This window comes from Puma concolor, chromosome E3, assembly GCF_028749965.1.
Source record: "Puma concolor isolate L17-30 chromosome E3, mPumCon1.1.hap2, whole genome shotgun sequence".
In the NCBI taxonomy this organism is placed as follows: domain Eukaryota; kingdom Metazoa; phylum Chordata; class Mammalia; order Carnivora; family Felidae; genus Puma; species Puma concolor.
Genome location: NC_141682.1, coordinates 27742564 through 27768594, shown reverse-complemented (window position 1 = coordinate 27768594; position 26031 = coordinate 27742564). Strand labels below are relative to the sequence as shown.

The 26031-nt window shown below is 48.8% G+C and overlaps 1 protein-coding gene across 12 annotated transcripts in view; it reads right to left on the bottom strand.

Moving 5' to 3' along the window:
* SYT17 (synaptotagmin 17) overlaps positions 1 to 25691 on the bottom strand; it is a 121050-nt gene extending 95359 nt beyond the window's left edge. For 3 of the 12 annotated variants that reach the window (XM_086692964.1, XM_086692965.1, XM_086692963.1), the window contains exons 1-5: positions 21801 to 24530; positions 21618 to 21640; positions 20788 to 20936; positions 13224 to 13372; positions 10232 to 10851 (exon numbers count right to left, since the gene is read on the bottom strand). In XM_086692964.1, the coding sequence (XP_086549090.1) occupies positions 10232 to 10851; positions 13224 to 13372; positions 20788 to 20936; positions 21618 to 21640; positions 21801 to 21903 (1044 nt within the window). In that variant the 5' untranslated portion in view covers positions 21904 to 24530. Of the gene's footprint in view, positions 1 to 10231; positions 10852 to 13223; positions 13373 to 20787; positions 20937 to 21617; positions 21641 to 21800; positions 24531 to 25280 lie in introns of those variants that run through there. The other 9 variants (XM_086692966.1, XM_086692969.1, XM_086692973.1 and 6 more) reach the window with 9 other exon arrangements.
* Positions 25692 to 26031: the final 340 nt, after the last annotated feature.

The following is a 26031-nucleotide window of genomic DNA, read 5'->3' as shown; positions in this document are numbered from 1 at the left end:
GGGGGTGGGATGCAGGAGTACCCAGAATACATTTATTGCTAAATGTGGGTCTCTGAATCTTATCTGGCAAAGACAATATGCACAGACTTCACTTCCTAAGCCACGAGACCCTGAATACTAGGCAACGAAGATCTAAAAGGCGTTCCTTTGGTCAGAGTAAATCTCAGGCTAAAGCAATTTTCAGAAACATAAATATCCAGCATCCCAGTGTGCAAATATCACTTTTGACTAAACACATTTTCTTCTTCTGAGCGCATATCAAACACTTCTCCTCAGTAGGAAATCTGGCTTTGTAATAAAAGATGCTACACCCCTACACGACTCAGAATTATGCCCCAATAACTTTTAAGAGCACTCTAACCTGAGTCTGCTCCTTCCCAAATGGCTCCATAAAACATAATCCTAATGGCAGTCTGTGGGCCACTCGGCTCCTTCAACCATCACAAGAGCCAACCAGTGAGCCATGCTTTAGACCCGTATGCCCGGCTTGGATAGCTGGCCCTTTCAACCTGCCCCCAGCCACCCAGCGCTGCTCAGCAGGAGACCACATTTAGAATCTCCTAGCACATTCGCCCAACTGCGATTCATCCAAGACTCAGCACCTTGGAATCAGTGAGGCTGAAGTCTGGGAGCCGCCACTGCTTGTGAAAATAAGGGCAGAGCCAGCATGGTGGCAAAATTCCCACTCTGTCAGACAGTCTCGTCTACAGCTCCCCGAAGCCAGAGTTGAACATCTAAGGGTTGGTCCTGGACAATAAAGATCGTGCCTTTATTTTTTAATGTTTTTAAATGTTTATTTTTGAGAGAGACAGAGTGCGAGCAGAGGAGGAGCAGAGAGAGAGGGAGACAGAACCTGAAGCAGGATCCAGCCTCCAAGCTGTCAGCACAGAGCCCGACATGGGGCTTGAACCCACAGACCGTGAGATCATGACCTGAGCTCAAGTCAGACGCCCAACTGACTGAGCCACCCAGGTGCCCCAAAGATTGTGCCTTTAAGTTGTCTCTCCAGCTGGCCCCTCGTGCCCCTGCACCTCACACGCAGGTTGGGGACATCACCTCCTATCTACAAGACTGTACGTAGCAAATGACTCCTAAGTGTGCCTCTGCTTTCTTCTCTCTTTGCATCCCAACACTTTACTATAAAGACAGCTAAATACAGAAGAGCTGAAAGACCTACACATTCACCTCCTTTATACACATCACCTCACTTCTGCACTGCAGCTATTAATATTAATAATTCTACATTAATAATTTAGAGATAGGCTAGACTTGCCTTATTGCGTACCTAACGATCTTTTTGGAAGGCTTTTTATTTTTTTTAATTTTTTTTTTAACGTTTATTTATTTTTGAGACAGAGAGAGACAGAGCATGAATGGGGGAGGGTCAGAGAGAGGGAGACACAGAATCCAAAACAGGCTCCAGGCTCTGAGCTGGCAGCACAGAGCCCGACGCGGGGCTCGAACTCCCGGACCACGAGATCATGACCTGAGCCGAAGTCGGCCGCCTAACCAACTGAGCCACCTAGGAGCCCCTGGAAGGCATTTTAAAATAAGTTACAGACATTGGTACGCTTCTCCCTGAAACACTTCAGGAGGCAGGTCAGTAGCCAGCGTTCATTGTGTGTTTACGGCTCTTTGGGTTCGTGTGTGTGTGTGTGTGTGTGTGTACAAATGACACTTATGTACAACCAGATGCCTGAACCTCAAGTGTACCATGTGAGTTGGACAAATGCACACACCTGGGCATCAAAGTCCCATCGGGATGCAGAACCTCACTATTAGTCCAGAAATGTCCCTCTTGCTCCCTTCCGTTCGATCCCCGCCCCTACTGCTAACTTCCCATAACCAGTGTTCTGACTTTTCACCACAGATTAGTTTTGTTGGTTCTCAAACCAGTCATGCAGACGTGCTCTCCTGGGTCTGGCTTCTATTTAGCGTAATGTTGTTCAGAATAATGCTCTCCTTGTCATACTGTTTGTGACACTCCTCTATGCTGTTGTGCGTATCGGTACTTTGTTCCTTCTTATTGCTGAATAATGTTGCATTATATGAATATTCTATAGTTTGTTATCCTTCATCCTGTTGATGGGACACCTGGCTGTGTCCAATCTGGGGCCTGTGACACGTAAAGCTGCTGAGACTATGTGTGTGCAATTTTTTGTGCAGACATTGACATCGTCATCTCTCTTAGATAAATACCTAGGAGTGTCACAGCGAGATCATAGGGGCAGATAAATATTTAGTTTCACAAAAAACTACCAGAACTTCTTCCTAAGGGGTTACACCACCTTATACGCTCCCACTGTCTGAGAGTTCTGGTTGCTCCACATCCTTACCAACATTTGGTGTTGTCAGTGTGTGTAGCTTTTAGATAGGTGTGCAGTGGTATTTCGCCATGCAGGTCTCTGATGACTCATGATGTCAAGCACCCTTCCATGTACCTATAGACCATCTGTATGTATCTTTTTTGGTGGAGCGTCTGTTCAAAACTGTTGCCCATTTTAAAATTGGAATTTTTTTTTTTTTTGAGTCATTGGAGTTCTTTTTATATTTTGGATATAAGTATCTTGTCTCCCAGTGATTTTTCTCCAGGGCAGCCTGACCAGGTCACCTCTCCTTCTCAAAACTCTCCAGGGCTTGCCATCACACTTAGGAATAGAATTCAAGCCTTTACCTATACTTTTAGCTCTAAGACTGATGTGAAGTGACCTTTTATACCAATTCAACCTCATCTCTCATGCTCTCCCTCTCACTTACTCTACTCCAGTCATCAACGTGCCAAACCAGCCTCAGGGCCTTTGCACTTCCTCAACTCGCTGTTTGAATGCTCTTCCCCCAGACATCCTCCAGGCTGACCCCCTCACTCCATCTAGCTCACCCATTTAAAGTAGCTTCCCCACCCTCACCACCCAGCCCTCCCTCTCCAGCCCCATATCCTACCTTGTTTTCTCTCTTGGCATAGACAGTGAAACATGGCATTATTTGCTAACTCACTTATTTGCTACACACCTCCCTCCACCGGAATGTCAACTCCACGAGGGCAGGGACTTGGTTTGGCTTGCTGTGGAGAACCAGTATAACGCTGTGGTTATGGCACTTCACTTTTTAAGTCGAACAGCCTCAGTCCTACAGTCTAATTTAGCCTCAGTCTAAATTAGTTGCACAAATTACTTAACTTCTCTCTGCCCAGTTTTCTCCTTTGTAAAATGGGCCCCTGTTAGGATAAATGAGTTAGCACATGTAAATCATTTAGAGCACTGCTGGACTCACAGGAGACACTGACTTATAGCTACATTAGAAATCCCAGCCCCTACCACACTGATGGTACAGAGCCTGCTTGGGAAAAACCCCAAGTCTCTCCTTCTCTCTGACTCTCCCCAACTTGTGCTCAACTCGCTCTCTCTCAAAATAAACAAGCTTAAACAAAAAGAAAGAAAGAAAGAAAGAAAGAAAGAAAGAAAGAAAGAAAGAGAAATCCCAACCCCTAGAACCTGATCAGCACCTGACAAATGTATATGAACCAAATACATGAATAATTTATATAGGTACAATATTTGTGTTGTGTATTTACTGGGTCAAAATAATTATAATCTCCCCCCAGTTCGAGGGACTTTCACTTCCAAAAAGTACTTTCTCCTGAGAAGAGTTTAGCTCCATACAGACGTGCTGTAAGGGATGGAAGGTCGTAGGTGCTGTGTCTCCACTTGGGCACAACCAAAGCACGACCCATGGGTTACAGGATTCCAGCCACAAGCTGGAGTAAGAACTCTGGTCCCTGTATTTATTTTATTTATTTTCCTTAGAGAGACAGAGAGAGAGAGAGAGAGAGAGAGAGAGAGAGAGAGAGAATCTTAAGCAGGCTCCATGCTCAGCGTGGACCCTGATGTGGGGCTCAATCCCACCACCCTGGGATCATGACCTGAGCCGAACTCAAGAGTGAGATGCTCCACCAACTGAGCCGCCCAGGCACCCCAGGAACTCTGGTCCTTCCTAACACTTTGCGAGTTTCTGCTATGTCCATGGGGCACCTCCTCTCCCACCACCTTGCCCACCCTTCCCAAAGCCACGTGATCTTAAGAGAAGATAAGCTGCCTTCATCCTTGGATATTTTTCTGGCTTCAAAAAGGCCTGAAGAAATATGTATACACCCATGTTTGTAGCAAAATTATTCACAATATTATCATACATTAGAGCATTATATATTTAAATTATAATAATATATATCACATAATATATTATAAAATATCACACTATATACTGTAACATATATCTCAATAACCAAAAGGATGGAAACAACCCAAATGTCCACTGACAGATGAATGAATGGACAAACAAAATGGGGTATATACATATAAAGGGATATTATTCAGGGGCGCCTGAGTGGCTCAGTCGGTTAAGCGTCCGACTTCGGCTCAGGTCATGATCTTGCAGTTCGTGGGTTCAAGCCCTGGTCAGGCTCTGTGCTGACAGCTCAGAGCCTGAAGCCTGCTTCGGATTCTGTATCTCCCTCTTTCTCTCTCTCTCTCTCTCTCTCTCTCTGCCCCCTCCCCCACTCGTGCTCTGTCTCCCTCTCTCTACTCTCAAAAATAAATACACATTTAAAAAAATTAAAAAACAAAAAAAGTAAGGGATATTACTCAGCCTTCGAAAGGAAGGGCATTCAGACACCTGCTACAACATAGATGAACCTTGAGGACACTGTGCTGAGTGAAATAGGCTGGTCATGAAAAGACAAACACTGCGTGATTCCACTTACATGGTACCTAGAGTAGTCAGATTCATAGAGACACAAGGAATGGTGATGGCCAGGTGCTGGGGGCTACGGGGCCTGGGGAGCTGTTGTTTAATGGGTGTAAAGTTTCAGTTTGGCAAGACGGAAAGAGTTCTGGAGACAGATGGTGGCGATGGTTGTATCATGAATGTACTTAATATGACTGAAATGTACACTTAAAAATGGATGTGTGTTACTGAGATATCACCTCACGCCAGTCAGAGTGGCCAAAATGAACAAATCAGGAGACTATAGATGCTGGAGAGGATGTGTAGAAACGGAAACCCTCTTGCACTGTTGGTGGGAATGCAAATTGGTGCAGCCACTCTGGAAAACAGTGTGGCGGTTCCTCAAAAAATTAAAAATAGACCTACCCTATGACCCAGCAATAGCACTGCTAGGAATTGACCCAAGGGTTACAGGAGTACTGATGCATAGGGGCACTTGTACCCCAATGTTTAGAGCAGCACTCTCAACAATAGCCAAATTATGGAAAGAGCCTAAATGTCCATCAATTGATGAATGGATAAAGAAATTGTGGTTTATATACACAATGGAGTACTACGTGGCAATGAGAAAGAATGAAATATGGCCCTTTGTAGCAACGTGGATGGAACTGGAGAGTGTGATGCTAAGTGAAATAAGCCATACAGAGAAAGACAGATACCATATGGTTTCACTCTTATGTGGATCCTGAGAAACTTAACAGAAACCCGTGGGGGAGGGGAAGGAAAAAAAGAGGTTAGAGTGGAAGAGAGCCAAAGCATGAGACTCTTAAAAACTGAGAACAAACTGAGGGTTGATGGGGGGTGGGAGGGAAGGGAGGGTGGGTGATGGGAATTGAGGAGGGCACCTTTTGGGATGAGCACTGGGTGTTGTATGGAAACCAATTTGACAATAAACTTCATATATTGAAAATAAATAAATAAATAAATAAATAAAATTTAAAAAATAAAATAAAAGATAAATTGATTATTATGTGAATAGAAAAAAATGGATGTCTGTTTTGTCATAATCACTAATAATTTTTTAAAAGAAAGGTTTACATGGATTTCACCTTTAACGGCTAAAGTGTCGATTCACTGTGGACCACTTAGAGCAGAATTTCTCTTAGCAGCAAGAGTAACTTCACACCTATGTGATCACCCCATATGCTTCTTATTTCTGTCCCCATTTTCATGATCTCCTAGCCAAGCCTTATCAACAAGCCCCCCAAATTTACAGTAGCTCCATTAGCTACTAGCTTCCTGAATGTTGAGATCAAAGACACAATGTTCAAAGCCACAAAACAGCTGGGACATTCCGCTGTTAGCCAGAGAATGCCTACACGCTGGCCCGACCAGTCACCTGCTCCCATGGGTTCTCCAAGGCACAGAATGTAGAAGTAGACACTGAGATCCTACACCATAGAGGCAGGCTAGGAACAAGACTGGAGAGTTCTGCCTTCACCTTATTGCACAACCCCATCTTCCCCGCCCATTCAACCGGCCAACAGATGCTTTGGTGAAGGTAGATGTTGGCCTGCAATGAAAATCAGCATTGACATCCAATGGCCTCAGTAACACTGCGTGAGGATTTTGTTTTCTGTCTCCGACACAGGCCTACTTTGCTCAATGTGGATTTTTGTTCAGAACCAGTATCTCCTTTTCTACATATGGAATGAAAAACAACAGAGTTACCTGGATATCTGCTCCTAACACCCTCTGACCCTGTCTCTCCCCGCTTCCCAACAACTGTTTCTCCTGGAAAAATGCTCCCCACCTTGCGGGGACCAGCCCTGCCCTCACCCTGCCTGCATGGCAGACCCTGCTGTGGTCCTTGAACCTCCATTCTCCCCTTCTTCCATAGTGGGCTTTCTCACGCTGACACTGCACACATTTTGGGCTAGACCATTCTTCATTGTGGGGGCTGTCCTGTGTACTGCACATGTTTATAGCACCCCTGATCTGCACCTGCCAAACCCAAAATGGTTCCCAGGGCTGCCCAGTGTCCCGAGAGCAAAGCTGTCCCTGGCTCAGAACAACTGTTCTGCAGGAGAGAAGCTTTAAGCAGGCCTGTGGCTGCCCAGCTGCAGATCAGATTTCCCAGGCTTGTCCCAACCAACGTCTGGCAGATACGGGAGTACAAAAGGCTGGCTCCTGGCCTGAGGGAGGAAGGCATGCAATGCCAACCCACAATCCAGAGTCCCCTCCCCGCCACAGATCAGCTGAGGCCAGGCCTTGTTAACACCATATCTTCACTGGGCTCTCACCCTTCCCCTAAACTGCTTCCTTCCCTCCCCTGCAGGGTTTTCTCCTACATTCGGGTTTGGGCTAAATGACACTCCCCGTCTCCAGAAGATATGTTATCATCTAAACCCCCCACTACCTCAGAATGTGACCTTATTTGGAAACAGGGTTGTTGCAGATGTAATTATTTAAAATGGGAACATAATGGAGTAGGGTGGGCCCCCGGTGTCCTTATATGAAAAGAGAAGACACAGACACACACAGAGAGAAGGTCATGTGATGACGGAGGCAGAGACTGGAGTGACCACCAGAAGCCAGAAAGAGACAAGGAAGGATTCTCCCCCACAGGTTTCAGAGGGAGCATGGCCTTGATCACGGACTTCTTACATCCAGACTGTGAGACAGTAAATTTCTGTCATTTTAAGCCTCTAACTTGTGACGTTTTGTCACAGCGGCCCTACAAACTAATCCACAGCCAAATCCTTATCTCAAGCTCTGCTTCCAGGGAACCCAACCTCAGACAACTGGCCTGTCTACTCACGGAGGTAAACTGCAACTGAGCCAGCCAGAGACCCCCAGAGTGTGAAGTCCAGAGCCGCCCTCAGTTGGGGGATGGGAGTCTGCTCTTCTCTCTGTCAGTTTCCACGAGACTTTCTTTGAGGGAGAAGGAAGGTGGCGAAGGAGAGGAGGGGAGGGTGGCAGGTGGGAGAAAGAAATTCACTTGGGGGAAACCTTCCTTCCTTCCATCCTTCATTCATTCAACAAATGCCAGGCACTGTTGTAGGTGCAGGGCACAGAGAAGTGAACGAAAGAGACAAAAATCTGTTCTCATGGGGTTTACATACTAGTACGGGAGGTAGACCATAGAATATATGGTCTGCAAGATGATGGTAAGTGTCGTGGGGAAAAGTAAAAGCAGGGGAGGGGGAGGAGTACCTCGGGGGAGGGGGAGGGGGCTGCCATGGCAGCAGAGGGATGCAGCAGACACTGCCTCCGGTGCCAGCTACAGACGGTCTCAAAGCGCCACTTGGGCACATTATCAGCAGCACACGTGGTCTCTTTCTCTTTTCTGTCCCCGCCCCTGCGTGAGGCTATGGGAGCCCACCTGACCAGTGTGCAGGGGCCAGACGGCAGCCTGAAGAGTCACCACTCACTCCAGAGGTGCCCTCCTTCCCTGGGTCTCCTCAGCCCTCACTCCTGCTTCCTGGGATCACCTCCTAAATTAACTGCCTGCACCCGCGTCCTGGCCTTGGCCTCAGATTTCAGGAGATTCGGAGGCAAGGTGTGTGGATGTCCACATTCTCTGTATGTCCAGGGTGTTCCATAGATGTGCAGAATCAGGCTGGCCACAGAGTTTATTTTGTCCAGTGGGTCTCCCTCTTTCAATGGTTTCCCTAATTTCTCAATGGTTGAAAACCCAATGATATCACATATTGAGGAGGATACACGGAAAGCATCCAATATATCCTGGTCATGTGATGGGAGGAGGATACGGGATCAGAGCAAGCACTGCTAACACCTTGACCACCACCTCCTGGTCCTGATCACCTCAGTGCACACACACTTGCATCCAGCTGCCAGCTCTAGAGTTTTGTTTTTTGGGTTTTTTTTTTTTTTTTTTTTGCACCTGTGGATGTCAAAGGTCTCTTTATTGCCCAGTGTAACAGGCCAGGAATGCCAGGGGAAGAAAGTTCCCATCCCCCAACTGCCCTCATTCAATGGCTGATAGGAGTCAGTGTATAACCCCCCCGGCTGCACCACCCCTCAGGTGGAAAGACTGTTAGGATGTGTCAAACGCTGGCTTCCTGTTTTACAGCTCCAGTCACCCACGGGGTGGGGGCCTGATAATGCAGACTTTATGTGACCTTCCCACTGCCTCCTGGTATTTCCTCTGGTGTCACCTCCCTAAAAAATGACTTCCTTTGCCTTGGGATTTTCTTCTTCTGGGGAAATACAAACTAAGAGAAGGATAAATCTCTCTTTGTACGGACCGATGGATGGACACACACACACACACACACACACACACACACACACACACACAGTAGAGCAACCCCTCCAGTCCCCAAGTTTAAAACCCATACCCCAGGGGCGCCTGGGTGGCGCAGTCGGTTAAGCCTCCCACTTCAGCCAGGTCACGATCTCGCGGTCCGTGAGTTCGAGCCCCGCGTCGGGCTCTGGGCTGATGGCTCGGAGCCTGGAGCCTGTTTCCGATTCTGTGTCTCCCTCTCTCTGCCCCTCCCCCGTTCATGCTCTGTCTCTCTCTGTCCCAAAAATAAATAAAAACGTTGAAAAAAAAATTTTTTTTTAAAAAAAAAAGGAAAAAAAAAAAAAAACCATACCCCAAATGTGAGGCTGGATCATCAAATCCCTGGCCAGTACGGTTCAGCTCTGAAAAACACCTTGGTGTGTCTGACACAAAATAATTCCGCCTGCATTACACAGAATTGTCAACCTCAGCATGAATGGACCAGACTGGCCTCCAAACGGCTGGGTCTTTTCCTTCCCTCGGACGTCTACCTCATCCTTCCACCCACAGTACGTGCGCTGTCGTCCTCCAGTCCACAGAATGCCCAAGGGAGGGACTCTATCAGCCCACTGGGGACAGAGCCTGGTCCGTGGGTGGTTTCCCAAGCAGCCAATTACATGTCTGTGGGCTGGTGGAGGAAAGAAGCCAATCTCACAATTTGCCTGAAAAATATCCATATATCACCCGTTCTTCGGCCTTCATTTTATTTTTCCCAAATCAATTTCTGAAAGTCAAAATGACTGATCGCTTCATACCCTGGATAATCATTGTCCTTATTAAATACCCCAGCATTGATGACAAAAAAGCTCCCAGGGTGGTAGTGGTTACATGAACCTATACATGTGATAAAATTTCATAGAACACACACACACACACACACACACACACACACACACACACACGCAGTGGTGCATGTAAAAATGGGTGAAAATTGAATAAGGTCCATAGTTTAGTTGACAACGTCAATTTCCTGGTATCGCTAACGCACTCTGGTTGTGTAAGATTTATCACTGGGGTTGCTGGATAAAGAGAACACAAGGAATCTGTGTTGCGCTTGCACCTTCTTATAAGTCCAAAACTACGTCCAAATAAAAAGGTTTCAAAACGCAAAGACAATTTAAATAATTTAAAAAAAAATCACCTTTTTTTTTTTTTCTTTTTTAAAGTCCCCAGCCAAGAAACAGCACAAAGTCACCCCCTTACCTGAGAACTGGGGATCAGCGCCTTCCACCAGTGCCCGCCTTTCACCAGGTCAACCTCGCACAAAGGCACGGAGACCTTCCCAATGACACAGTGGCGGGAGAACTTATCAAAATCCACCACGGTTAGCAGCAGGGTCCTCCTCTGCGCTTCCAGGAAGGGGATCTCGAAGGTGTAACGCTCCTCAAACACGGGCTTCTGGGTCTTGCGTTTGACCCCCGTCTGCTTAGAGTTCTTCTGGTCTGGCAGGAGACAGATCTTGACATAGGGGTTGGAGTGGGCCATGTCCTGGCGCGAGCCGTCGTGGGAGATGGGGGGCGGCAGGTCCCTGGCCTCGATCACCCTCACTGTCAGATGGTTGTGCAGCAGGTCGTACTGGGTGCTGAAGTGCAGCATGCCCAGCTGGTACTTGGACAAGATCTCTTCGTCTGTCAGAAAGTCCACATCGTCACTGTCGGAGTCGAGGGAGTAGAGCTGGGGCTCGAACTTTCTGAAGTAGTCATCTGGGGTATAGGTCCGTCTGAGCACCGAGGGCTGGATGGGCTCCTTTTTGGCGCTGAGAACGCCAAACTCGATGGGTTTAATATCAATGAGTGGGGAGCTGGGTCGTCTGGATTCAAGACCTAAACAGCCGCCAAAAAAGAACAATTAGCACCACCACATATGGGGCCAAGCCTGGGCTGCTTCTTGAGATTGGCAACATTTCCCAGACTCCTATATTGTTCACTCTGTTTCACAATGCTCTTCCCCATCTGCTCTCCACACCTTGAGATCCTCTTATTTATTCTATGAGAGGCAACAAGACGGCATTATCACCTCCATCACTGCCACGCACTGTTCTAAACGCCTTGATATATCAAGTCACCTGATGGCCACAAGGTATTAGGGAATGACTAATCTGACAGATAGTAACTCTCCAAAAGGGACACAAGTACTAAGAGGAGAAGCCAGGAGTCAAGCCCAGGCTGTCCGGCCCCAGAGTCTTGACTCTAGCTGGTACCCTATACTGTCTCTACTTTCAGAGAGTGGACTCTGGAGCCAGAGCTTCTGGGACTCAGTTTCCCCATTTGTAAAACGGAGTCAATAATAGCACCTACTTCAAAGATTGTGGTGATTCACAGAGCCAATGCATGGAAAGGGCTCGGCATAGAATGTGCACAGGGTACGAGCTCACTCAATGGTAACTGATGCACTTCTGCAAGAACCATGTTTGGACTTCACCGCTTGTGGGGCGCCTCCTCCCTGCCTATCAGCCAGCAGAGTTCATTGCTCCCAAGTTCATCATTTGAATCTTTGCTCATCCCTCTATTCTAGCAATAATCACATGGAATTTTTTTTTAAACTATTTAATTGAGGCACAACTGACATACAAAAAGCTGTGCATATTTAATGTACACAATTTGATGAGTTGGGAGGTAGGCAGGCATCCTGAAACCATCACCACCACAATCTATGCCATAAACATATACCATCACCTCCCAGTAGTCCCTCCCCCATTTTTCTCTCTGCTCCTAGGAGTTTGACCATTAGATTCCCCATCTACATGGAGTCATACGGTATTTGTTCTTTCATGACATTCTTGTTAATTGCTTGAACACCGGTCTTGCCTGTGAAAATTGTGAGACTTGTGTCTCGTGCATGGTTGGTATTCTGACAGCTGTGTGCTAAATGGAAATCATCCGTGTATAGAGCTGGGCATGAGACCTAGGAACTATCTAGACCAGTGCTATTCAAGAGAAATACAATGGGGACCAGAAATACAAACCACACAGGGAACATAAAATTTTCCAGTAGCCACAATTCTCTTAAAAGTACAAAGAATTGGGTGAAAGGGCACCTGGGTGGCTCAGTTGGTTAAGTGTCCGACTTTGGCTCAGGTCATGATCTCACAGTCCGTGAGTTAGAGCCCCGTGTTGGGCTGTGAGCTGGCAGCTCAGAACCTGGAGCCTACTTTGGATTCTGTGTATCCCTCCCTCTCTCTCTCTTTCCCTCCCCCTCTCGCACTCTGTCTCTCTCTCTCTCAAAAAATAAATGAACATTGAAAAAAAGATTATATAAAAAAAAGAAACAGGTGAAATTAACTTTAATGTTTTTGACATATAATCAAAATAAAAACATTTTAGTGAGACAGTTTAAAGTCTCTTTCATGTACTGTCTTCAAAATCATGGGTACATAACGCATACATCATGTCTCAGTTGGGCTTAACCTCCCATTTAAATTGTCACCAGCAACATGCGTTGGACTGCATAGGTCAAGAAGAGCCCTCCCATTTTACAGATGGAAAGACTGAGGCCTAGAGAAGCCTCACATCCCCTCTTTTCCACTCTTTCAAGCCCTCGAACTTTTCTCTGCTTCCTTTTTCTTCCCTATTTACTCCCAGGAAAGATCAGACACCAATATTTCCACCTGAGTGGATTTATTTCATGAATTTTAAGCTTTTTCCCTCTGTTAAGTGAATTGCAGCAGCTGAATGAGACAGCAGAGACACTTTCAGGAGGTGAGAGGAGGCTGGGAGTCTTTGGGCTTTATCCTCCTTTCTCCTCCCCATCCACATCATGCCATTTGGTCAAACACATACTCTGCACATCAGAGTGGACAAACTGGGGGGCCTAGAGACCAAATTTGACCCACAGATACATTTTGTTGGAGTTTAAAACAAAGGAGGCTTCATACAGAAACACAGATTGCCAGTTTTTCTTTGGAAAAGTCAGGTAATACGGAGCCCACCATCTCCTTCAGTGAGGGCCGAGTAGCAGCTGCCCCCTTCTAATGGGGCATCAGCTCCCATGGCCACAGTCCCCACCCTGCCCTGGTAACTCCGGAGGCTGAGACAACCCCTTCCCTCACGTGGATCCATGCGGGGATGCTGTCAGCTCTCTTCTTTTGTCTTGGGGACCCGGCTAACTGGATTTGAATCATGGGCTCTGAGCAGAGGCTGAGTAGCACAGGATTGCTGAGCCACGAGCCCTAGACAGTCACAGCAAAGATGCTTACTTGAAATCCTCCGGGTCAGGCTGTAGGTAGACTTAGATGTGTCTGAGGACGAGCATCTTCGATCTGGGGAGTTGGTCCTTGGGGTCAGAGGGACTTCACTGGCTGTATGGACGGAATCCCCATCCTTGTCGCTGCTCCGGCTGGCCATCCTACAGGAAAAGAAGAGGTTTCAACGGTTGTCAAAAAATCTCCAGGGGCTGGCATCTCTCTCTCCCTTAGAGGACAGACCCATGATGAAACTGTTGCGGATCCAATTTGTACTACTTGCAATAATAGAAACTCGAATCAGTGTGGTAGCCCTAAGCTCTCAAAAACACCTCACTTTTTTTTTTTAAGTTTATTTATTTTTGAGAGAGAGAGTGTGCGTGGGAGCATGAGAGCGTGTACATGAGTGGGGGAGGAGCAGAGAGAGGCGGGGGGGGGGGGTTGGTACAGAGGATCCAAAGTGGGCTCCGAGCTGACAACAGAGAACCAGATAAGGGGCCTGAACTCAAGAACCGTGAGATCATGACCTGAGCTAAAGTCAGACGCTTTAACCCACTGAGCCACCCAGGTGCCCCAATAACATCTTACGTTTTGCACAAAATATGAAATGATATTGAATAAATACCCTCCAATTTAGAACAATCTGTCAAGAATGTGCATAATTTCACATTCACAGACCGGGGGGAGGGAACTTACTCAGGGTATTGCCACATGGGGGCACCACTTAGGCTAAGTCAAGACCAGGCCTGTTGGTCTTCAGTCTGGAAGACACCAGAAGGTTGTTTCTACCCATCTGATCTTCTGCAGATGGCTTTTGGTGAGGAATGCCCTGGTATTTCAACCTTCACTGTGTCTCTACTTTGATATCTTTAAAAAATATCCTATAACAGGGGCGCCTGGGTGGCTCAGGCGGTTAAGCATCCAACTCTTGATTTTGGTTCAGCTCACGATCTTACGGTTCGTGAGTTTGAGCCCCGCTTAGGGCTCTGCCCTGATAGCATGGAGCCTGCTTGGGATTCTCTCTTCCTTTCTCCCTGCTCCTCCTCCCCCACTCACACACAAGTGTGTGCACACTCTCTCTCAAAATAAATAAATATCTAAAAAATACCCTATAACAGTGTCACTCAAGAGTTCTTGGAGCGGCAGGGCAAGAGCTACAAAATGGTGCTGAGAATGAATGACTTGAGAACAATAGTTCGATGTGAAGAAACAGCTAAAAAATGAGCAGCAGCTCTGATTCCATGTGCTCCCAATGAGGATGAAAAATACTGAAAGAATAAAAAACACCATGTCGGGGGGTAGGGAGATACAGGGTGGTAATTAAGAGCACAACCTCTAGATTTGAACCCCGCCTGGGTGACCTTGGGCAAGGCCCTTCCTCTGTGCCTCCATCTACCCATCTGTAAAGTGGGACTAATGATACTCACCTTGTATGGTTCCAGTGAACACTGAAGGAGTCAACGCATATAATATAATATGCTTAGAACAGTTCTGGGTATGTAGTAGGTATGTGCTCAATACATTTCAGCTGGTATTAGTACAACCTGTAAGAGCCCCCAATCCCCATAAAGCTAGTAAGGGTGCTTGGGGAAGGGGAAGTGAGGGGGCAAAGCTGGCGGTGTGGCCTGTGAGATGGATGCCGCTAATAACATGCCCCTAAGCTATTGTGGCTGTAGACTGATACTTTCCGAGACTGCACCTCCCACCCCCCCAACTTGACATTTAAGCCTGCGCGGAGCTGGTCTTGAAAAATGCAAGTTTCCAATTCTAGGAGGTCTTCAGATGCATCCTGTGCATGAAATGAGACTCATCTCATGTTCTTCCAAAGCAAGATCAGGGTCACAGCCAGGACAAGACCAGGCATGTTGCAGGGGGAGGGGAGGATGCCCAGTCCTTGCTTGCCTCCTCCTCCTGGTCTGTAAAAGGTGAGTATAGCAGATGAAATGTGGGGGGTGGGAGGAGGAAAAGGCAAAGAAATGCAATCATATTCTATCACGCATTCTTCTCTCTCTCCCTTAGATGCAAGCAGCAGCACCTTCCGAAGAAGGCAGAACCACCTCAGCACCTCCACCTGCACCTGTGAGGCCCCACCCAGCTTGGGCGCGATCGCCCCCTGGAGCTCCGGTCCAGTCCTCTCAGCCCTTGTCTGAGCAGCCCCTGCCCTCTCTGCACCCACCATGCTTCCCGGCCCTTCCTCCAACACAGCGAGCTGGGCCACGCTGTTCTCTCTGCTTGGGATGCTCTTCCTGTCTCCATCTCCTGTGCGGCTCCTTCTCATCAGTCAGGTCTCGGCTTCAAAAGCACCTCCTCAGAGAGCCCCCACCCTGTCGCTGTCACCTCCTCCTACCCTATCAGCCCTTGGCCCTGCACCTTCTTTCCCCCCTTTAACAACGCACATAACTCCTCTCTAGTTGTGGCTTGTCTTCTGCGTCTGACACCAGATCCTTGCCCCACGAGGGTGGTGTCTCATTCACCACTGCCCACCCTGCCCTGGCACAGAGTCTGGCACGTGCAGAGCCTTCCACATTCATTTTCTCAGTAAATGAATGAATGAACACACCCTTCTTGGGATTCTTATCTGATTTATCTGGTCTCAAGATGATCTGAGTGCTTATCTTGTCCCGCCTCCCACAGCAGGTACACTTCTTAAATGGGGGGGGGGGGGGGGGGGGCAGGGGGAGATGTGTACTTATCTTGATCAAAGGTACCAGGTGCTGAGCACCAACTATGTGCCAGGCACTGTGCTAAATGCTCTGTCTGAACCATCTCATTTCACCCTTAAAACAATCCGGAGTTTACTTCTGTTACTAACAACCCTCATCCTCTTTACAGACTGGGGAATGGAAGCCTGGTGGGGTGGGGGTTGGGATGGATATTTATTTTGCACCACTGTTAAACTCCCAATGAAGTCCAGCAATACCAGCTTCTAAGCTTCACGCCCCAAACTACTGAGCTGGGCATCCCTTGTGAGGCCTGTAAGAGCTATGCATATAGTAGGTATTCAATACATGCTTGATGGACATGGAAATAACCTGAGTAGTTCACTCTTCAATGATGGTCTTTCTGGCATTGCTCCAAAAGGAGCCAGTGGGATTGTACAGTTTTCCTGACCTTCCCCAGCCCAGCCCAGCCAAGGAAAGAATGGGGGATCCAAATGACAGGAGCATATGTGGCAATTAATGGTGTGTCCCCCCAAATCACACACACAAAGGACCAGCTCATCTGGTACCTGCCACCCCACAGAGAGGCATGTCCTGTGGTTCTGAGCTCAAATGTCACAGTAGGAACAGCACTGCAAAGCCTGTACACTTGACATTTCTACTCCCTGCCTGTTTGATAACATGCAACTGCCCACTTGGTAAATAAATCTGGGGAAAGCACAAGCTGTAAATTCACTTTCTGAATGATTTAACCCGCCTCCCCTTTACAGATTTCTCTTAACATTTTGCATTATGTTGCGTGCCACAAAGGTACTAAGTTGCTACCCAGGATGCAAGATATTCATCCTGGGAAGCATGGAAGGTGATGTACCGCTGTTCAGGCTCTAGACTGCAGAGTTCTAGGTGTTATCATTCATAATGACGACCATATGAAAGGGGCTTTCTGGAGTTGTGTCATGTGTCGGCCCTGCTGGGAAGGTTCCAATGCTCTTCTCTGCTTGTGGCAAAACCAAAGTGTCATCCCAGAGGGTCCCAACTCCCTACCCCCTGAAAGAGTCCCCCGCTTGCACAAAGGGTCAGCAGCCCAGGTAAAGTGCAACTGTTCACCAGCTCAGTGGTAGAACCCAGGCCATGCATCTGTAATACTTAACATCTGGGTATCTGGGGAAAAAAGGTACCTGACTGATTTTCAATGTCCATCAGGATTCTCCACTAACAGGCGGCTGGGTGGCTCAGTTGGTAAGCATCCCTCTAGATTTTGGCTCAAGTCATGATCTCACGGTTCAGGAATTTGAGCCCCACAGCAGCCTCCAAGCTGGCAGTGTGGAACCTGCTTGGGATTCTCTCTCTCCCTCTCCCCTCTCTCTGCCCCTTCTCAGCTCATTCTCTCTCTCTCTCTCTCTCAGAGTAAATAAATAAACTTAAAAAAAAAAAAAAAGGATTCTCCAGTGGTTCAGAAGCAAATTCAAATTCTAACTCCGCAATCTGACGTTCAAAGCCCTACATGCTCTGAGCTTGCAGGCTCATTTTCCATGATTCCCCTACTCTTTCTAGATATTGTGACCATTTGTGGTATTTGCCTACCCTGGGTCCATTCTCTCCTCTCTGGTTACAGTGCTCAAATTGTCTATTACAGAGATCAGCAAACTATGGGGCCAGATTTTGCTGCCTGATTTTGTAAATGAGGTAAGACTGGAACATAGCACGGCCAATCATTAATGCCTCACCTATGGATGCTTTCGCATTACAATGACAGAGTGAGTGGCTGAGACAGAGACTAAGCCCACGAGGCTAAAATATTTACTGTCTGGCCCCTTTACAGGACAAGTTTGCCAACCCCTGGTCCACGAGCTGAGTTCATGTGTGTCAGGTGGGAATGATCCTTTCCCTGGTTCCAGGTGGTCAGACAATCCAGGCATGATCCTAGCACCATTTCCTCCAAGCAAAAGTGATTGGCTCAATGTTTGGCACATGACCCAAACCAGGACAATAAGAGCCTCTCCTGGTTTGTTTGCTGCTATTGAGAATGAAGCAAAGAAGAAAACAAGCTTAAGAATCACGCAATACAGAAGAAACAGAAAGAGACAGGGAGGTGGAGAGGGCACAAATGCATGCCCATGACAACATTTGTACCCCTGGATCCACCGATGCCCGAAGCCATTATCCCTGGACTTTTTCCACAGTGAGACTCTATGTAAAACTGTCATATTGGTGTGCAGGGTGTGAATGCACAACTCCAGGCGGTAGCTGGACGTATGTACCTGCCTTATCTCCTGTACTAGATTTTAAATCTCCTGAGCACAGGAATGGGACTCTATCTAGCCTCTGCATCCCACAGTGCCTGGCACACAGTGCATACTCGAGAAATAATTACCAAAGAAACTGTAAGGTTTCAACCAGATGACTGGCACTTCCAGGATTCAATTTTTGCCGGTAGGTTAGTCAGTCAGTAACTATTTTTTGGCGTGAACAACACAGATAAAAACCCTGCCCTCACAGAGCTGGCACTGCCTGAGTACGGCTTTCAAGATACCAAATGGGCTGAGCCAACCTCTATACCTAGGGCACTAGAAAATGGGAATGACCTCTTGATTAATGAACTGGTTCCACCAAACACCTCAACCCTATGCACACCTGCAGGATTCAGGCTACAATCCATGACTGATGAAATAATTTCTTAACACTATCTTTACACCAGTTTAAAGAATCTCTAGTGGGGCTCTTGGGTGGCTCAGTCAAGAGCATCCAACTCTTGGGGCGCCTGGGTGGCTCAGTTGGCTAAGTGTCCGACCTCGCTCAGGTCATGATTTCCCAGTCTGTGAGTTCAAGCCCCGTGTCGGGCTCTGTGCTGACAGCTCAGAACCTGGAGCCTGCTTCGAATTCTGCATGTGTCTCTCTCTGCCCCTCTCCCACTTGCACTCTCTCTCTCAAAAATAAATAAACATCAAAAGAAATTTATTTATTTATTTTGAGAGAGAGAGAGAGAGAGAGAGAACAAGCAGGGGAGGGCCAGAGAGAGAGAGGGATAGAGAATCCCAAGCAGGCTCAGCACTGTCAGCACGGAGCCTGATGCGGGGCTCAAACTCATGAACCGTGAGATCATGACCTGAGTCAAAACCAACAGTCAGACGCTTAACTGACTGAGCCACCCAGGCGCCCCTAAAAAAATTTAAAAAGAGCATCTGACTCTTAATTTTGGCTCAGGTCATGATCTCAGGGTTGTGAGACTAAGCCCTGCATCGGGCTCTGTATTGGGTGTGGAGCCTGCTTGAGATTCTCTCTCTCCCTCTCTCCCCAACTCACTCTTTCTGTCCCTAAAAGAAAAAAAAGAATCTACAAATAACAGAAATGATTCCTGGGGCCCCTGGGTGTCTCAGGTGGTTAAGCATCAACTTCGGCCAAGGTCATGATCTCACGGTCATGGGTTTGAGCCCCACATCCCACATCAGGCTCTGCTGTCAGATCCTCTGTCCGCCCACCTCGCTGTCCCTCCCCCGCTCACACACACTCTCTCCCTCTCTCAAAAATAAACAATAAAACAGCAATAATAATAATAATAATAATAAAAGGTGGTTACTAACTGCTCTGCGAAGCAGGTTATGCTTAATCACAACCCTAGAAAATAAGTTCTATTCCTGTTCTCACTTTACAGATGAGAAAACCGAGACAAAACAGGGTGAGATGGGTCACCTACATTTATGACTGCCGACCAGGTGACAATCATTCTTAAGTGCTCTTCTGTGTACTAATCCATGCAGTCGCCACAACAACCATAGGAGATAAACACTATTGTTTTTATCACCCCCATTTTACAGATGGGAAATCAAGGCAAAGAGATCTAATGACTTGCCCAAGGTCACAGAACTAGAAAAAAAAGTAGGAGAAACTGGATATGAATGCATGGAGCCTGACACAGAGCCATTTTGCTATGGAAATATTTGATGCTTGCTTCTAAGGAGAGCAGGTGAGAGGGGTGAGCCATGACCCGCCAACATGAACGGAAAGAGGGGGCATCATGGACTTCCAGAAACGCGGCTGAAACAGCACCGGGTTCCCACTGAGGCTCTGGCTGTGGGCCCTTGCACTGTCTCTTGCCCTCTCTGGACCTCCCCGTCCGTGTCGTGAGAACCTGTCCTCGAGGACGGCCAGGCCCCTTCTCGGCGCTGGACCGGCAGACTCAACCCAGACTCTCTGGCCACGTTCCTCTCTCAGCCACAGAGAGGTGGACCAGACACGTGGCTGAGAAGCTTCAAAACTGTGTTCCCAAAATATCTGAGCGACTGGCAGATGGAGATGTTGTGTGCAGGCGCGGGAGGAGCACGAATTAGAAATAAAATGAGAGATGCCAGAGAGAACATAAACAGCGTTGGAGGACAGGATGGAGCCTGGGGGTGCTCTTCTGCTTCCCTGTTTCTGAAGTTCTTGTTCAGACCAGCAAAAAGGCATTTGTTTGTTCATTCCATCTACCACCCATGTAGCAGTTTTTACTGAGCATCAACTATGTGCCAAGCACCAGGTCAGGCGGTGGGACAGTTTGTCATACTGACTTGGATGGGAATCTTTAGAACTTGGACATCCCTTGAAGCATCCAGATGTTCACAGAGCTCTTCCTCCACTTGGAGTGACACTCAACGTGATTAAAAGTGCCCACACGCTCGGCACCGCACGGTTCATATCTCAGGAGGACCAACGGGAAACCAGTTCAACGACAGCCTCACCACCAGCTGCCCCCCGCCCCCCGGCCTGCCCAACAAGAGGAGAGGCAGAGAGTATGTCCTCATCAGCAGCAAAGACGTCAACAGACACCCAGCCTTCCCCTGTTTCCTACCCCTATCCTCCTGCCCGCGCCCTCTCTCGCAAACCGAAAAAAGAAAGGTCTTGAGGTTGCCTTCAAGGAAGTTCAGAGCGGTTTTACTTACAGCCAGGGGGGAGTCTGGGCAGGGAAAGGTCCCAGAATTTCAACTTCGTCCTCACTCGACTGGCAACAGCTGGACTCATAACACTTCTGACAGCAATGCCTGAAAGTCCATCTGCACAGCAGCAGATCGGAGATTCTAGAAAGAAAACCCTGAGGCCATTGGGGGGAGGTGGGCAGTGGAGAGGGGGAGAGGGGGAGTGGGGGGTGGGGGGGGCGTGTGGGAGGGGTGGAGAGGAGGAAAAGGAAAAACACCCGAAATTACAAGCAGCTGATCCCTGATGAGAAATAATGACATTCAGGAGGTCTGTCTCTGCTGCTGAACACTTAGAACAAAATGTTTTCCGTTTCTATTTACCAACTGCAGGCACAAAGATGGCAAACACCAACTCGCTGGAGCCATTAATAGCGAGCAAAACATTCACAGGTATTCCCTTTTGTAGTTTATGTGAATGTCATTCTTGACATGTGGGTGGTTTATACAACATCATGAGGGCTATACAATATGTTCTCGAAAACACAATGAATATTACTGTCTTCTTGAAAGCAAAGCAAAAAGATTTTTTTTTTTTAAATAATCTCCGTGACATGAAAGTAAACAGAGGTAATCAAACGGAGTAAGGAGGGGGTGGGGAGGGATATCCACCTCTTCTCCCTTAGTGTGTTTTCATCGGGATCTCCCTTCCACAGAAACGCAGCGAAACTGTGCCGCTCTTAACCTCCAGTTATTGCTTTAATATTCAACGTCCCCACAGCCCCACATAAGACTCCAAAATGAAAGGCAAGCACTTCGTGATCAGAAACCAGACCACACGAATCATCGAATTAACCCACCTCGTTTAAAGGTTCCAACTGCCCTTTTAGAGATCCACGAAGAAGCCAAGGGGCGTCGGGGGTGAGAGGATTACAAAAAGAGAGACAAGACCAGTTTAGCAATATTCCAGCAACTCACAAAAGAAAAAAGAAAGAAAGAGGGAAAAAAAAAAAAAAAAAAAAGCCCTGCATCTTTCCACTTACCATCCTGGGAAGGGAGCTGACTCCCTAACAAGGTGCTGCTATCTGCGGGGCTGCTGGTAGCCTCCTGGCTAACCAACACCGAATAAATGGGAAACTTTAGCATTTCGATTTGATTTGCACCGTATGCTGTTATGAATCAGAGCGGGTGGATAGATAGTCATGCTATCCAATGCAGCCACGCTTGGGAAGAGCAAACCTTCCTATACAGAAATAGCCATAAAGCCAACCCAAAAGGACATGACTAGCTAACATGCAGGCAGGCACAGAGTGGATGTCACTTGGCTCCCGCACCCTCCCAGAGGCCCTACCTTACAATTCTGCTCCAATGGTGATGGTGGGGAGTTCCTATGACCACCCACAAACACAGGGAGCCCAAAAGGAAGCCATAATCTGGTCCTGGGGAGGGCGGAGGGGGTGGGGCTACCTCCCTTTTCAGCCCCACCTCCCACCCCCACTTCTTCTCACAGGTTTCCAAGGCACAGATTCCCTCCCCCTCTTCAAGGGAAGAGTCACAGTGGCTTCCAAATGAATGGGCCAAGTAAACCAGGTAGATTAGGAACTCCACATCCCAGCCTGGGATATATCCCAGAGAGGAACTCAAACTCAGAACTTTAAATCAAGAGGGAGAAAGTTACCCTCTTTTTCATTTCCCTTTCCAGGAGGTCTCCCTTTGGTATCATCATGTGTTAACGGGTTTCTAACACTTGCAAATCCCCCCACCCCCTCTTTCTTTTTTAAATAGAGAGCAAACCTCAGCTCAGAGCCTGGGACCTAACTAATCATGTGGCATTACTATCATCCTGTTTATTCTTCTGGTTGCCTTCTGCTCATATCAAGTGATTCTGGTCTTCCATTATGCTAGTGACATAAAGTTTCCTTTTCAAATGATTTTAAGTAAAAAAATAATAATAATAAGCGAGCCCATTTATAGGAAAAAGTATTAAATAAATCTGGTACAAGTGATAGCTCACAAAAAATTCAAAAATCCTTGAAGTGATAAGGGAATGATTACGGCTTGGGAAATGAAGTCTCAGGCACTAATCACAAACTCTTCCCAAAGCAAAACTGGGAACCCTACATGGCAAGGCCTGAAGATGCTTGGGGGCCACGCAGAGTTGAGTGGTTAAGTGTTAGTGCTGCTGTCACCACCGGCCAATCACGTGACTTGGGTTAAGTCAGGGGACCACTCTGAACCTTAGTTACCTCTCTTTCATGGAATGGCTAAGCTAGGACTCGGACTATGCACATGCCCCACCACAAAATATCTGCACCCTTTCTGTGGCTTTATGAGAACGAGGTGGTTTGTCAAGACCAGTTGGAACCTACTAGGCACCACAGACTGTCCAGGCCGGCCCACGCAGGTAAAAGCAGGAAAAAGCTATGCCCTCATGCACTTACAAATGAAAGTGCTTGAAAATGTTTCAAATCAAGTGCAAGGATAAAGTGCTTTTTTCCAACGGTCCATGCCCATTCTTTTCATAGAGGAAAGCATTCCTGGGTGTGTGGCAATCAAAAGACACCATTTATAAAACCATGTGAGTAGAGACCATGCCACTACAGGGGCCCAATCATCCAGATTTCTCAAACGCCAAGTTCGGCAAGATGAGAGAAACCAAGGCAAAGGAAGAGGAGAGGGAAGAAGCTAAGACACGCTTGCCACGCATTGGGTCCACTGGGTTCATGTGTTTGACTGGATGGAGGAGCACTGATTCAAGCCAGAAAGAAACAGGAAGGAGAACCCAGACATTCTAGAACAAAGGTTGGCAAGCTATGACTTGCAGGGCTAAATCCAGCCAGCAACCTGTTTTTGCATGGTCCTCCAGTTAAGGATGGTTTGTACATTTTTAAATGGTTGCAAAAAATCAAAAGGACTACTTCTTGACTAGTACAAATAGTTTTATTGGAACTCAGCCACGCCCATGCATTTACTATCATCTATGTATGTGTGGCTGTCCAGCGCCACGGTCAGAGTTGAATATTTGTGACAGGCCACGTAGGTCTCCAAGAAAAAAGTTTATTCTCTGGATCTTTATAGAAAAAGTTTCACACCTTGTTCTAGAAGCAAAGACAGTGTCACCAAGCCATTCTCATATTAGCTGTTTAACAAATTCCTCAGATTCCCCATCCTCCCTTCTAGATCCCACCATGACCCCTAAGCAGCTGTGTGACCTTGGGCAAATCACTAATCTCTGTCCTGAAGGTGGTTATTAAAAACCACAGAAGCATGTTCTAATATTGTTTATTTCTCACTGGATTCTGAAGGGCAGAGACTGCTGTTTTCACAGCTGTATCCCCAGTGCCCACATACAGTAGGTGGTCACTCGGGTGTTTGTTGGGTGACTGCTGAAAAACCCCACAACAACATTCAGCACACAGTATGTGCACAGTAAATGTGACCTTCAGTGAACTTGAAAAGAGGACCTAAAGATTGCATGGAAGCCAATGGAGCAAATCTAAGCCAGGAGAGGGATGGGGAGACCAAGGCAGGTGACAGAGCACAGAGTTCCTGGCAGGCTGAAAAGTCCGAGGACGAGAGAGATGTGACCAGTGGGGAACTGGGAGACCAGCAGCCACCCCCCCCCACCCCCCCAGCTGTAGCCAAGGGTAGAAGAAGTGAGCTCAGATGCACCCTAAATGAGGGAACCTGTAGGCTTCTCTGCTGGGCTCTGAGGAGCCAACCCCAGAAAGCAAGCGGCTCCACGGGTCTGACTGCAGGTCTGACTGCATGACCTTGGCGCTGACCTGTCGCCACTGCCTCCCCCACCCCGCCCCCCCCCCCCCCCCCCACACACACACCTCGTATAGAAGAGAAAGGTCTGGTAGTCAAGCAGCCTCCCCTCAAGAAGGATGCTTGGAAATCATTTCAGTTCAAGGATTCTTGTGAGAGTTTCCTCAAGGTGATGGGGGTCCACAACTCCCAGACCACAATGCAATGGCCGAAAGTGATCGGTTGCTCCCGCCCCCCACCAACAGCACGCCTACGGTGTGTCCCCCACCCCTCAGCACCCAGGGTCCGGGAGAGACGACGTCCTTGTCCCTCCTGGCCGGAACAGCCGCCTCAGGCTCGCTCCGCCGGCCAATTAGCCAGAGCCGTCGCCACGGCAACGGCAGCTGGCGGGCCGGGCGGCTGGCGCGTCCCGGGCCGCCCTCCCGGCGGCCCCTCCCCAGGGGTGGGGTGCAAAGGGAGGGGGTGGGGTGGGGGGGCTGAAAAGTCCGCCCCAACCCCATTCCCTCCCTAGGAGGAGAGGGCGCCCGTGCAGAGTCCGCAGGGGCCGTTCATCCCCGGGTGTGGGGGTCCCCAGCCCCTTCTCCTGGGGCGTACCCCACCGCTGCACAGGTTGCGTGCCCTCGGGCACCCTTTTTCTCGAGGCAAGTTTGTGGGAGCCCAGCCGTGTGCCCTCCCTTGGCGGGCTCACAGCCGGAGGGGGCGCGGCACCCCCCACCCGCACCGCGGACCTTGCCCCCCAGCCTCAGCCCTACCTGGATGTACGCCATTTTCGCCCTCGCGCTCACTCCGGCCCGGGCATGGCGCCGCCACGGCCACTTTGCCCTCGCCAACAGGGGAGTGGGGGGAGAAGGCGAAGGGGGAAAGGAAGAAAAAGGCAGCCGGGTGGCCCCAGACGTGACTGGCGTGGCTGATGAGCGGCGCCCGCCCCTCCGCCGGCCGCCCCGTCCTTGCCTTTCCCTGCGTTCAGGCTCTCGGAGTCGGGGCCGCCTCCCAGGTTGGGAGAGCAAGGGCGCCTGGAGCCCCCGCCTCGGCCACCCTCGCTGTCCGGCGCTCCCCCCGAGGCGCTCCCCTGGCTGGAATGAGTCCGGGGCGCCTGGGGAGGGAGCCCGGGGCGGCCGCGGGGACTGCAGCGACCCCGGCGCAGGCGGGGCTGGAGACGCTGGGGCCGGTGCGCGCCAGAGGCGGGGGAAGGGATGGGGAAGCGGGTGGGAGGGGGCGGTGCGCGGGTCAGCCCATCCGGTCGGCACGCGGGCTGGCACCTACCGAGAGCAGAGCCCCCGGGACAGCCTTGAAGCCGAGGGGGCACAGTCCTGCCCGCCATGGAGTCTGGAGCGGGGAGGGTCCTCCCCACCACCCCTCTCCCAGTCCAGCTCGGACAAACTTTATTCCCGCCCCACCCGACGAGCCTAGAACTGTTGCGGCGAGGAACGCAGGGGCCAAATGAACCGGAGCCTTAAGATAAAGTGGGGCGTGGGGCACCCCGAGGGAGGTGCTGCGGCCGGG